This window comes from Furipterus horrens, unplaced genomic scaffold, assembly GCF_987537825.1.
Source record: "Furipterus horrens unplaced genomic scaffold, mFurHor1.1.pri manual_scaffold_5, whole genome shotgun sequence".
In the NCBI taxonomy this organism is placed as follows: Eukaryota; Metazoa; Chordata; class Mammalia; order Chiroptera; family Furipteridae; genus Furipterus; species Furipterus horrens.
In genome coordinates, this window is record NW_028327175.1 from 115,237,128 (window position 1) to 115,249,410 (window position 12,283).

At 56.0% G+C, this 12,283-nt stretch overlaps 1 protein-coding gene across 1 annotated transcript; it reads left to right on the forward strand.

Moving 5' to 3' along the window:
• The first annotated feature begins 1,051 nt into the window (after window positions 1–1,051).
• Window positions 1,052–6,078, forward strand: UBALD1 (UBA like domain containing 1). Its single transcript, XM_090277089.1, has 3 exons — window positions 1,052–1,283; window positions 4,638–4,700; window positions 5,022–6,078. The coding sequence occupies exons 1-3, from the start codon at window positions 1,164–1,166 to the stop codon at window positions 5,373–5,375; spliced, it is 537 nt and encodes a 178-aa protein (XP_090133215.1). The 5' UTR covers window positions 1,052–1,163; the 3' UTR covers window positions 5,376–6,078.
• Window positions 6,079–12,283: the final 6,205 nt, after the last annotated feature.

The window sequence follows — 12,283 nt, forward strand, 5'->3', positions numbered from 1 at the left end:
CCTCAACTCTAGGTCCGGGTCCCAGTTCCAAGAACGCTGCTCCCCACCCTACCCAAGTAACCCTGACGACAGACCCGCATGGTCAACCGGAAGCGATTCGTGTCGTGCTGTAAACATAGCTCACAACGCCCCACCCCAGCGCTCTCCAGCCCCGCCTCCGCCCACCACGTGACACACCCTGTCCGCCCCGCCCCAGCGCCCGCCCCCGACATCGCCTCATTGGGCGGCCAGCTTTGTTTACCTTATATGGCCAGGTCCTAACACCCTGCGGTCGCTCACTGGCGGAGATGTAGCCTCACTCACTAGACGTCACTCGGGACCGAAGGATGCAAATAAACTGGGGCATTCTGGGTATAGGAGTCCTGGGTCGCTTCTTCACTGGCTCCGCGCGGTCCTGGCGTCCCCACGTTAATAGCAAGATTTCGGGCAAAGTATAGCAGGTTTTGTGTGGGAACTTGGAAGCGTCACAGGGAAGGGACCTCGAGGCAGCAAAGGTTGTTGGCCTCGCTTGCCAGTCCCAGGCACCATCACTAACTCCAGAAGTTTCTCGGGCCTACTGTGTACCTGGCCGAGCTCCAGGCCGGGGAGGGACCCGCTTCACAAGTGCAGGATGAGCTGAGGGAGTTGAGATTCGGAAAGCTCTGGAGGCGGTGATTTTGAGTAGAGTCCTAAAGGGCAGATTCATTTATTCACTGAACAAATACAGGTGCCTACTGTGTTCTGGACCTTCAAGGCCTTAAGGCCTGGTGCTGCTGATTTGTGCCACCATTGCTATAAGTGCTCCCCTCACCCAAGGGTGCACCTACTCAACACAGATGGATGCCAACCTCACCAGTGCTCGGGATTCCGAGTCTTGACAAAGACCCCCAGTTAGTGCCAGGACAGGGGCGCCAGTCAGCTCTTGTCACAGCCCGCCTCTGCACACAATAGGTTTCCAGACGCGCGACAGCTCTGCAGCCCCTGAAGGAGCGCGGGCGGGCGCAGTGCGGACTACATCTCCCAGCATGCCCCCCGCGGCCTCGGAGCGAGGCGAGGCTCGGTGAGTCAGAGCTGCACAGTAAATATTTGTATTAGCCTGAGCCGGCTCGCTAATGGTGGACGCGTGAGCGGCGGAGCGCGGGGCGGCGGGAGGCCGGAGCGGGTATCGCGGCGGCGGTAGCGCCATGTCCGTGAACATGGATGAGCTTAAGCACCAGGTCATGATCAACCAGTTCGTGCTGACGGCCGGCTGCGCGGCCGACCAGGCGAAGCAGCTGCTGCAGGCGGCCCATTGGCAGTTCGAGGTGCGCGGCTGGCTCGGCCGGGGGGCCAAGGAGCGGGGTTGGAGGGTCTCGTCCCGCGTGGTGGCGCATGCCGCGGAGCGTGTGCGCTGTGGACACGTGCGGGTGCGCCCTCCGCCGGGGCTGGGGGGCCGATGGGGTCCGCGTATTGGGCCGGGTGTCTAGCAGTCGCAGGCTAGGGTTCGGGCCCCAGCGCGCACACATGCCGCGTAGAGTCGGGTCTAGCAGTGCGGCCGCGTCTATGCGGCCCCGGCAAACGCCGCCTGTGCTGGGTGAGCAGGAGGAGCGACCTGCCTCCGCCCAGAATCCCGAATCCGAAGACCCCCCCTGGCAGTGGGAATGCGGGGGGGGGGGGAGGCCCACTTTTGTTCCGCCTAAGGCTAGGGCGGGGCGGCGCCGGCGCCCGGACAGGCAATGTGGCGGGCGGCCGGAAGGAGGACACGCGCTGCCCCTGTTCCATCTCTCCTCCCCGAACCGCGGGGCTGAGGAAGGAGAGCCCTGGGGCCCACGGTTGGAGTCGCCCCGCGTGTGTGGGTCTGCATGCCTGGTAGACAGCCCGGAGGAGCGTGTGCCAATGTACATGTGCGTTTGTATATACGCACGCGCCACGCTGCGTGTGGACATATTGGCATGTGTAAACACGCAGTCCACCTGGGGTGTGTGCTCCTTGCTAGTGCCCATGCGTGTGCACCCAAGTGTACAGTCCTGTGCTGAGGCCCTCTCTGCTGGCAAGGACACCTACCTGCACAGTGCAGGCGTGGTGTGCGGTTCAGTAGCTTTAAGTCAGCTGGACAGGAGGTGCGGCTGCCCCAGTCCAGCCCTCACTCCCCAGGGCTCCCTGACCCGTAGTGCACTAATGCCCACTGCTTGTGCTGCCAAGAGGCCACCTTACCTAACTCAGTCACCCCAGAAATAATACAGGGTGTTATCTAGGGATGAGGCCAGAGCCCCTTAAGGTCCATCCCTCACAGGTGTAAGGGCCCAGCCCCAGCCTAGTGGTAGTGACTGTGTTTAGTACGGACCCAAGAACCTGGTTTCCAATGGGGAGTGGGCCCAGAGAAGGTGTTTCAGCTTGAAAGAAGAACCAGGAGCCAGGGGAACTGCCTGAAGGTTGGAAGGGATCGGAATTCCCACCCTAACATTGGGACAATCTGGAGACCCAGTGGCTTATCCACCCAAAGGATCTTTGCTCACCTCCTTCCCACCAGAGATCTGAGGACTCCGTATGGCCTTCACACCAGGAAATGGCCTCTCTAGGCAGGTCTCTTCCCTTTTCTGGCCTCAGTTTTTCCCTCTGTATGTTGGGGGTGTGAGTTGTCCTCTAAGGGGTGAATGCCCCCCATTCCCCAGGCTGGCAGCCCCACCCTCCAGGAAGCTGGCTCCCTAATCAGCCTGTTTGTCTCTGGGGCTAGATGTGGCAAAACTTGCAAAACCACATTCATGGCAGTTTGCTTGAGTCCCACATCTGCATACATGGCTCCCTTCCTGCACAGGGCTGGGCAAGCAGGTGTCCAGTGGACAGACACTTCAGCTAAGCCCACAGAGCCTGGCACCAGCTTGATGGTCACTCAGGCAGTGCAGACTGGTGTTGATAGATCACAGGAATTGAAAATGGAGTTCTGAGGATTGAAATGTCTGGGGAAAGACTCTGGTCCCAGCAGGCACAGGAGCAGCTTGTAGATGGGGGCTCTGATGACCCCCAGGGGTAGGACCCTTGTGCCCAGGGATCCGAGAGTCTCAGTTTCACCATCTATAAAATGGGGATATGGATACTAGGAAGGCTTACTTAAGGTGAAAATGGAACATGAACCACAAAACCTTAGGTCTCAGTGTGGGAGAGTCTCCTTATAGCTGACCCCTTTCTGCCTTCCATGCCTCAGCTGGCAGCCTACTAGCTGAAGGGCTGACCCAGCCAGCTGGAGACTGTCTTTTTGGGTCATATTCTGTGTGATTCAGGTGTTAATGGGGACAGAGGCTGCAGGAGGAGGGGGAACTTCTGTCTGCTTTAAGGGTGGGGCAGATGTTTCTCCCTGGAATCCTTACACTCAGTGGCCTTTGGAGCTACTATTGGGAGAAGAATGGTTTGGGTGTGTCCCTAGAGCTCCAGAGGTGGGGCGGGGGATCACGAGGTGGTGGTTAGAGACCAGAACCCCTCTTCCCCTAGCTTCCACACCCTTGTTTGGGGACACAGGTAGGGTGTTTGAGCAGGAAATGTCCAGAGTAATTCACTTGATTTTACTTTAAGAAAATTACAAAATCCCCAGGGAAGCTCTGAGAGCCAGGTATGTTGGGAGCAGGGGAAGGGACGGGCAGCGCAGAGTTGTGGGGGCCCAGGCTGAGGGAGTGGTGATGGTGGGCAAAGTAGCAGGGGTTGCTCAGAGCTGGGTCTAGAACTTGGCAGGGCCTGGTGGACCCTTCACACACTTGACAGGTTCCCTCTCCCAGCACTTGCGCAAGAGCAGCTGGTTCCCTTATTTTCTTCAATGCCCTCCTGCAGGGGCTGAGCCAAGACACAGCAAATGTCAGCGCCTTTCTGGGGGCTCCCAGGGGCCACTCTGGGGCCCTCAGCCCCCTCATTCCAGTCCCTCGGGGCCTTCAGATGATCTGGTCTTACCCAGGCCAGCTCTCGTCTCCTCTTCACAGTCCTGGGTGTAAACCCCACCTATGCCATCCTCCTGTTAATGTCACGTTGAGAACATTCTGCTGGAGGCTCACGTGAGCAGGGCAGAGAGTGCAGACCCAAACCATCCCCATTAATTCTGGCTTTCCCAGTTAGAACGTGGACCTTAGGAGGTCACTCTTGCAAGGGAGGAGGACCTGAAAGTCACCAGTTCAGTCCCCTTATAGTGCCGATGGGGAAACTGAGGCCCAGAGCAGAGTCCCTTGGTTATCCAAGGAGAGGGACAGGTGGGTCACAGGCTCAATATCTGGGGGTCTTTACCATCCCCTGGCTCAGAGATGAGGAAACAGTCTCAGAGACGAGTAGATTTCACCTTTGGAGTTGGTGATAGTTGGGCTGAGGTCTCTGGGAGGCCTTTCCCTGTGAGGCAGGCAAGGGTGCTGCCTGCCTTCCAGGTCACAGTTTTGACACCAGGTATGGGCAAACAGGAGGCACCTGGTGTCCAGGTGGTAGACAGTATTGTGAGGGTCTTCACCACCCACCATACCTGCTCAGGGGTCCAAGGGGCCTCCTCAGGAAGTGGTGGGGTCAAGTGGTGACAGGAACGCTGCCTCAACTCACCTTTCCTATTCGGTAGCCAGGCCAGGGCCGCACCAAGTCCCAGAGAACCTGGAAAAGAGGGAAACAGTAGGGCTGGGCAGGGTGCTGAGGATAAGCTTGAGCTTTTCTTCCCACAGACAGCCCTCAGCGCCTTCTTCCAGGAGACCAACATCCCCTACAGTCACCATCACCACCAGATGGTAAGTGTCTCCTGCAGCTTCAGGGGCAGCTGTGCAGGGGTCTCCCAGTTTAAGCTGCAGTGGCTCTCTGCCTTTGTTCTCAGAATCCCAGCTGCTGGGATGAGCCACCAGCAGGTGTAGTGGGCCCGTCCATCTCAGCACCCCACCTTTCCTTTGTGAGCCCCAGGCTGGTGAACTGTGGGGGGAGTCAGGTGCATCCAGGTAGGGGCACAAAATCTCCCAACAGAGACTGGGCATGTGTCTCCAACTAGGAGCCAGTGGGAGATTGGGGGCCTTCCAGAAAGGGTGCTTACCCTTCCCTCTCTGCTCTCCTCCCCACAGATGTGCACTCCTGCCAACACCCCTGCAACGCCCCCGAACTTCCCCGACGCCCTCACCATGTTCTCCCGTCTCAAGGCTTCTGAGAGCTTCCACGGTGGTGGCAGTGGCAGCCCAATGGCCACCACAGCCACGTCACCCCCGCCGCACTTGCCCCACGCCGCCACCAGCAGCTTTGCAGCACCCAGCTGGCCAATGGTGGCTTCACCCCCTGGGGGGCCACAGCACCACCAGCCTCAGCAGCCGCCCCTGTGGACTCCGGCACCCCCTTCCCCAGCATCAGACTGGCCACCCCTGGCCCCCCAACAGGCTGCCTCAGAACCAAGGGCTCACCCTGCAATGGAGGCTGAGAGATAAGGGAGGCCCCTCCCCCCTCCCGGAAGCCTGGACCCTGTGGGGCGGGGGAGAAGACATCTCCACGGGCCCCTTTACCCTCCTCTGTCTGCACCCCCTTTCCCTGGAGCCCTGGAGGGGAGAGACTGGACCCCCCTGTGCCAGCACATAGACTGCTCACGATTACAGAAGTGCCGGCTCGTGGCACCCAGCTTGCATGGATTTGGTTCAGAATCATCTGAGTGCTGGAGGACAGGACTTCAGAGGCCAAGCACGCTTCCCCAGAGGACTCACTCAACCTCAGGAGTCCGTGGAGACTTGCCTGGTTCCTACCTTGGAGCTCCTTGGGGCCGGCAGGCCTAGATTCCCCACCCTCGTGAATGCAGAGCCTTCTCCGCATGTGTGCGTGTGGCTGTGTCTGTATTTATACGTATGTCACTATTCAAGAAACAACCTAGTTTATGGGGCAGCTGGACTTTGCATGTTAGAGTGAGCCCCTTACCCGTCGCCCCCTTCCCCAGGGTCCTCTCCTCCCACCCCACCCCCCTCAGCAGCCAGCCTTGCTGTTCCTTGCAGAGAAAAGGATTGTGGGAAACTCCAGGACTCTTCTCACCCATCCCCCAGCACCTGCCTGCTGGGACTGCCTGCATGCCTCCCCCAGAGCCCAGGCAAACCCTATACCCATTTCCTTTCCCCCTTTTAACAAAGGAGAAGGAGTTCCAAACTACCACCAAGCTCTGTGGTCTTGTCTTGTATCCTAAGCTTTGCTGCCAGCTGGCCCTTTGTGTGTGGAGGGTGGGAGGAGGTTGCAAACTGAGTCCAGAACAGAGGGCTACCCTCCAATCTAGCCTGGCTTCACACTGTCCTGTGTGTTGCTGTCTTCTCGACCACAACATGCTGTGGCATCTTCCTGCCTACCAAAGGCTTTTCCCATGAAGTTAATTTTTGGCTTGTGTTCCCAGAATCGCAGCCTTTGTCTGCCCACCCTTCCCCCTTCCTGGCTAGAGGAGTCCTGACTTCCAAGGCTGACAACTGCCTTCCTGTCTAAGTTTCACATAAGGACCTTTCTTCCTGTCTCAGGGCCCCAGTGGCTGGCTGCAGGCTGCACCCTCAAACCTGACCTCCAGCAAATGTGCTGGGTGGGGCAGGGTTCTCCCTTGGGGAGGTGCAGGCCACAGTGCCTGTAGTCTGCAGGCTTCAGTGCAGAGCCAGTAGGGGCTAGTGACAAAGTCACACCAGCCTAGGGCAGAGTCCAACCAGTGCTCAAACCATTGGTCACTAAGGAGACAGGCTGCTTCCAAGCTGGGCTGGGGCAGGTACCTTATCTAGCCCCAAGGAAGAAGCCAGATTCCCCATTCTGCCCTTAGCTGCACTCGGGGGGAGTGCGTCCTTGTGGCCCTCTGCAGCTCCTCAGCAGCAGACCTCACTCCCTAATCAGGAAGAACCTGCCCAGCCCCACCTTGGTTGGCATCTCTGTGCTATGTGGATAGTGCCTGGGTTGAAGAGTTTTCCCTATTTTGGAAGGTCTGCTTGACACGTGGCACTCACCACCAACAGTCCTCTCTTGCTCCCAGGTACGGGGCTGAGCTTCCTGACAAGGAGGCCTCTGCCCTGCTGGAATCTGGATAGGCCCTTGATGAAGCCCACCTGGGACGTTTGTTTACTCTGGTTGTCACTGAAGACCAACCATCGGCCCCCGCTTGAACTGTTGCTTACATCCTGGAAATGTGTCCTCACCTTGAAACTCACTTTCCAACAGTCTTAAAGAGTCCAGAGAGGACATGACTCTGCCTGGGGTACATTGGGGTGCAGCGTCTCCATTCTTTTGGATGGAAGAAAATTCTCAGGAAACTGGCACAGCTCCTCTTCAAGTGGTAGGAAAATGTTTTGCAGAGGGAAGCGTTTCTGGGTTATCAGCTGTGTGAAGTGAGCATGCCTGGGCTCTCCCAGAGAACTGATTACTGAGGTGACTGTATGTTTTGGAGGCTGCACCATCTAGAATTTGCAGTCCTGAAGACAGCAGGGCTCGACCTGAGGCAGGCCCCCGTGGGTCTGTACGTGAACCACACCCTCACTGTTCAAAATGCGGTCCTCATACCAACAGCATCACCTGGGACTTGTTAGAAATCAGACCTCAGGCCCCAGCTTGCGAAGTATCTCTTTAAGTGCTGATCTGTTGGAGGTGAGGCCCATTTCTGTTTCTGGGGGCCATGTGGGCTGGGCCCAGAGGTCCCAGAGGGTCACATTAGGCTGGAAGGGACTTGAGGTTCCTGTAGATACAGTTTTACCAACTTGGGCACTGTAGACATTGATACTGGGTCACTGTCTACCATGGGCGTATCCTGTGCACTGTGGATGTTGGCCAGCATCCCAGCCCCTATCCACAAGATGCCAGTAGCACCCTCATGTGACAACAAAAAATATCTATAGACAAGGCAAAATGACTCCTGGGGGCTCTGAAAATACAAGCACCCTCAGACTCCTGGGCCCACCATGTCAGAGTCTTGGGAGGCTCTGACAGTATAGTTTTAAACACTCCCAGGATATTGCTGATAGATTTTGTAAACAAACTAAAAACCATTCAAATGCACACTTTAAAAGGGTGGATTTTGTAGGGTGTTCATTATGTCAAAGCTGTTATTAAAGGTAAAATGGCTCCCAAGTGCTTCCAACCAGGCACAAACTTACAAAGCATAAGAGTCCTTTGGGTGCTTGAAACAACTGTTTGGAGTAGGGCCCAGCGATCTGATTTTTGATAGGTGCCCCAGGCAAGGTGGGACTCAGAGCAAGAGGAAGCAGAGGGCAGGGCTGGAGCTGGACCTGGGGACTTGGGGACTTTCCAGCAGTGCAGAGAGGCCTGCCAGGTGTTCCTGGGGCCCCCTGTCAGCATATCAAGGCAAGGGAATGGCTGCAGAAGTGAACCAGACAAACTCAAGGGGAGCCAGAGGTGGGCCTACATAGGTGCCACATGCCCTCAGAATTCAAGTGTGACATGGAGAACCTGGAACCTTAACTTCCCCAAGCCTGGAATCTCAGGAGCAAAACTGAAGGCATCAATAACCATCTACTACATACTCCAGTATAAACTGGCTAAAAAGCCAAGGTGCTGGTGTACAACTGGAACAGATATTTACAGCCAGGTTCAGCTGAATCTTAAGATGACTCGGGCATCCCCTGGGAAAACTGTCCTTGTTACCTCAAAGTGTAGCCTCTTCTGGGCTTGGTCATGTCCTACATGACCTCCAGACTTGAATTCCAAATGATTGTTTCCAAAATTCCATTCTAAAAAACACCATTTACATCCATGAAGTTGCTTAAAAGCATGTGATTTGAGCTCTGCGTATCTCATTTCTGAAGAGGGGATGTGACACTATGTGGCAATGAAGATCTGGCCTCCAGAAGTGACAAGACGTAGTTGTGCCCTCTGGTCCGCCATTAAAAGATTTGGGCATAGTTATCTTAGGGGTTTGCAAACTCACAGTCCCCTGATGTGTGCTGTTTGGCTTGCATGGTGGTGTGGGGATTATTTGTTATGGTTTTGTTTTTGTTTTTGTTCTTTGCCAACATTTTAAAATCAGGAGAGTTTACATGAAAAGCCTCACTTCTGGCTTAGCTTGGAAATTTGTAATATTGCCCAAGTTTGCATAAAGGCCACAACTAGCTGAAGCCGACCATTTATGGTGGGGGGACAGCCTGCCCTTGGCTGGCCAGCCAATCCACTGCACTGGCCACCAAGAGGTGTGTGTGTGTGTCTAACTTTCATGTTGGAGTTGGCTGGAATCTGAAAGGGATTAAAGTAAGTGCCCTGCTCTGAGGAGCACCTGGCAGATGGAGGGTGACTCACATGCTTCCTGTGGGCAGGCAGGGCTCCTTCTTTACACAGCTGTAAAGAGAGAAGGGCTTGTTCCCCTGGAGTATTCCCTGGACAACAGACAGGCTCCCAGGGCTGCTGAAAGTCCCCAGGTTCTTTCTAGGGCTCTGAGAACACATGTGCCGCTGAAGAAAACCACGCTGTTGCTGAGGCTGGCTCCCAAACCCGGCGGGTAGGACTGCTGCAGCCCTGGAGGTCTCTGAGGTCTCATCTGAGGACAGACTGGCTTTGACTCTGGTTGCTTCCCAGTGTCAGTGTTGGGGAGGCTGCCCAGGTTGGCCAAATTGAGATATTTTGAGGCAAAGCTATTTCTAATGACTGCATTGAGAAAGGTCTGGTTGCTTAGGCACAGCTTATGATTGAGCAATGTATGTATTTCAAATGAGCCTTAAAAGATCACCACTCTTTTAGGGGTGAGGGTGCTGGGTCCTCCAGGGGAGGGTGGGGAGGGACCACTTCCAGGGTGGCTGAGGCCTTGTCAGTGGCACAGCACAAGGCGCTGGGACCCTATTGGCAGAGTTCTGCTCTGCTTTCTGGGGACATTTCTCATCTAGGGAATAACAGCTGCAAATACTGGTGAGGACATCTTCTGTGGATCCTGGTGAAGCCATGGGCAAGAGGAGGAAGTGGGAGGGAGAAGAGAACCCTTTCTCTGGCTAATGTGTGGGTTTTGGAGGGTCTCTGCCAAAAGCCCCTAAATTCATGCAAAGTCGGGGGTCAAGCCAAGGTGATGGTGACAGGGGACCAATGTGTACTGATTTCAGTACCCTGCACAGGAGGCCTTCCTTCCAGTGCCTCAGCTGCCACCTTCTGGCAGCCTGCTTTTGGGTCCTGGTGCCTTTTTCCGATGCAGCTCAGCTTGTTTGAAACACGTTAGCTGTTGTCGATTGTTTATACCATAGGATTAATGAGTTCATGGTAACTGAACGGGAGAAAATGTTCAGTGGCCCTTTAACTTGCATCGGTTGGTTGTAGGGCTGAATATGGGGGTTTAAGGTGGTTACCATCCAGCATCTCCATTCTAGCAGCACCTCGAGGCAGAACCCAATGCTTAGTAAGAGGCATTTATCTCCCCTTCCTGCCAGCTCATTCATGCAGCCCCACGTACCCAGACAGTCCACATGACTTCCCCCTCGTGTGACCGATCTATCTGAGTCTTAAAACCGGAAGTTCCAGGGACCCCTCTCACTCCTAGGCAGGCTAGGACAGTTGGTCACCCTCCTCCCTGTCCATCATGGCCCTGCCTCTGTCCCAGGTTAGGAACTGTGATCCTCTTTGCAGAGAGGAGGCTGGACCTAGGGTTTTCCAAAATCACCTTTCTGCTGACCCCACCTTTGGTACTGTCTGCTCTCCAGGTGTTTCCCCTGCTGGCATGGGGTGGGCCACCCACCTGAGGCAGCTGCCCTGGGAGTGGGCACAGCAGCTGGCTTCCAGCTTTTAAGGCCTTCAGTTCCCACTCCCTGGGGATGGGATTAGGAGGCAGGATCCTTGCAACCTGGGACCAGGCCAAAGGCCAGCTTCCCCCACCCTGTGATTGCTCCTGGTTTCCCACCTTCCAGAGCACTGAGGGGGTCTGTCAGAATGCAAACGATTACATAGTGACCTACCTGGGCCTCATTCCACTCCCTCAGCTGCAGGAACTGTGTAGGCACTGATTCTGATGTAAACCTGAGGAATGGCTCAGAAGGCAGCTTGGAGGGGCTGAGTGGAGATCAACGTGAGGGGCTGAATGAGGTGTTCCAGGTGCCTGTGGGTGCCCTCATGTCAAGGTTTTAGGGGACAAAGCTGGTGTGGGGTGCTTCCCCAGGAACCCCCAGCTTCCTGTTTGCCGGAGCCAGGCTTTGCCTCCCTTTTCGATTTGGAGAGGTGATGGAAGTCCAGGTCTTCACCCAAGAAGTATGGCCTCATGGGTGGGGGCTGGAGAGCTGAGGCCTCATGTGTGACCCTGGGCAAGTCACACCAATAACCCTGGCCACAGTCCCCTCGTCTGCCCACCACACAGACCTGGGCAGCCCACGCACTTTGCCACAGTGGGGAGTATGGCGGAGAAGGAAAGGCTGGTTGCAATTCTCTGCTGAGGGCCCGCCATGGTGGTTTTGGGCAGTGGCTCTGGGAAGCTGACGCTGAAGTGGTGGCTTAAGGAGGAATCAGCAGGTTCACCCCGCCACGTGGGGCAGGCCAAGCCATCCTCCACAGAGGACACCGGGCCATTTACCCTCATCCCCACTCAGAAGAGTGAAAGATGAAAAACTTTATTCTGGGGAGAAGTTGACGAAAATAGTCATCTGTGATATGGGGGTGGGGGTGGAGGCGGGGCCGCAGTGCCAGTGCCCACAGCAGGCAGCGTGAGCCTGGGTCAGGGAGAGCTTGGTCCCACTTGGACACAATCCCTAGAGAGAGAAAAGAAATCAGAGCTGGGAGTGGTCACCAGCAAGGAGCTGGGAGAAGGGCTGAGAGACCATCGGGAAGGGGCAGGCACACAGTGTCCCCAGACTCCACGGCCATCAGGTCTAGGTAACCCTCCATGCCAGCTCCCAGGCAGAGCCCTGAGACCCAAGTCCTCACCCAGTGCAGACCCTCAGACTGCTCATTCCCCACCTCGCTCCAACTCACTCCACCATCCCAGGGCCCTCTAGTGGGTGTTAGGGAGGGGGGTCATGCCCTAATACTGCACAGAAGGGAAATTTTTTTAGTCTTAGATGGGAAAGAAGTGTCAGAAGTATATTAAGGACAAAGCACACAGGACAAGCTAGGGAGTGGAAAGGGAGCGAAATTGAGAGGGAGGACAGGAAGGATAAACCGTCCCAGGGGAAAAAATCAAGCTGGGCATGCACTAGGCAGGCTGGCATGTGTGAACCCTGCTCTGTGATCTAAGGAGGGCCACTCAGCTGCCAGGTCGGAATGTCTTGACCTCCCAGTTTGCTCTTTTCCCACCAGGAACATGGGTGGTCAGCATGGGAACCAGGCACACCGCACAGGCATGCAGGGCCCCAACCCTGGATGGGACAGAGCAGTCCCAGAGTATTCCAGCAGTATTGCCCCAGGTTTCTCAGGGATTAGC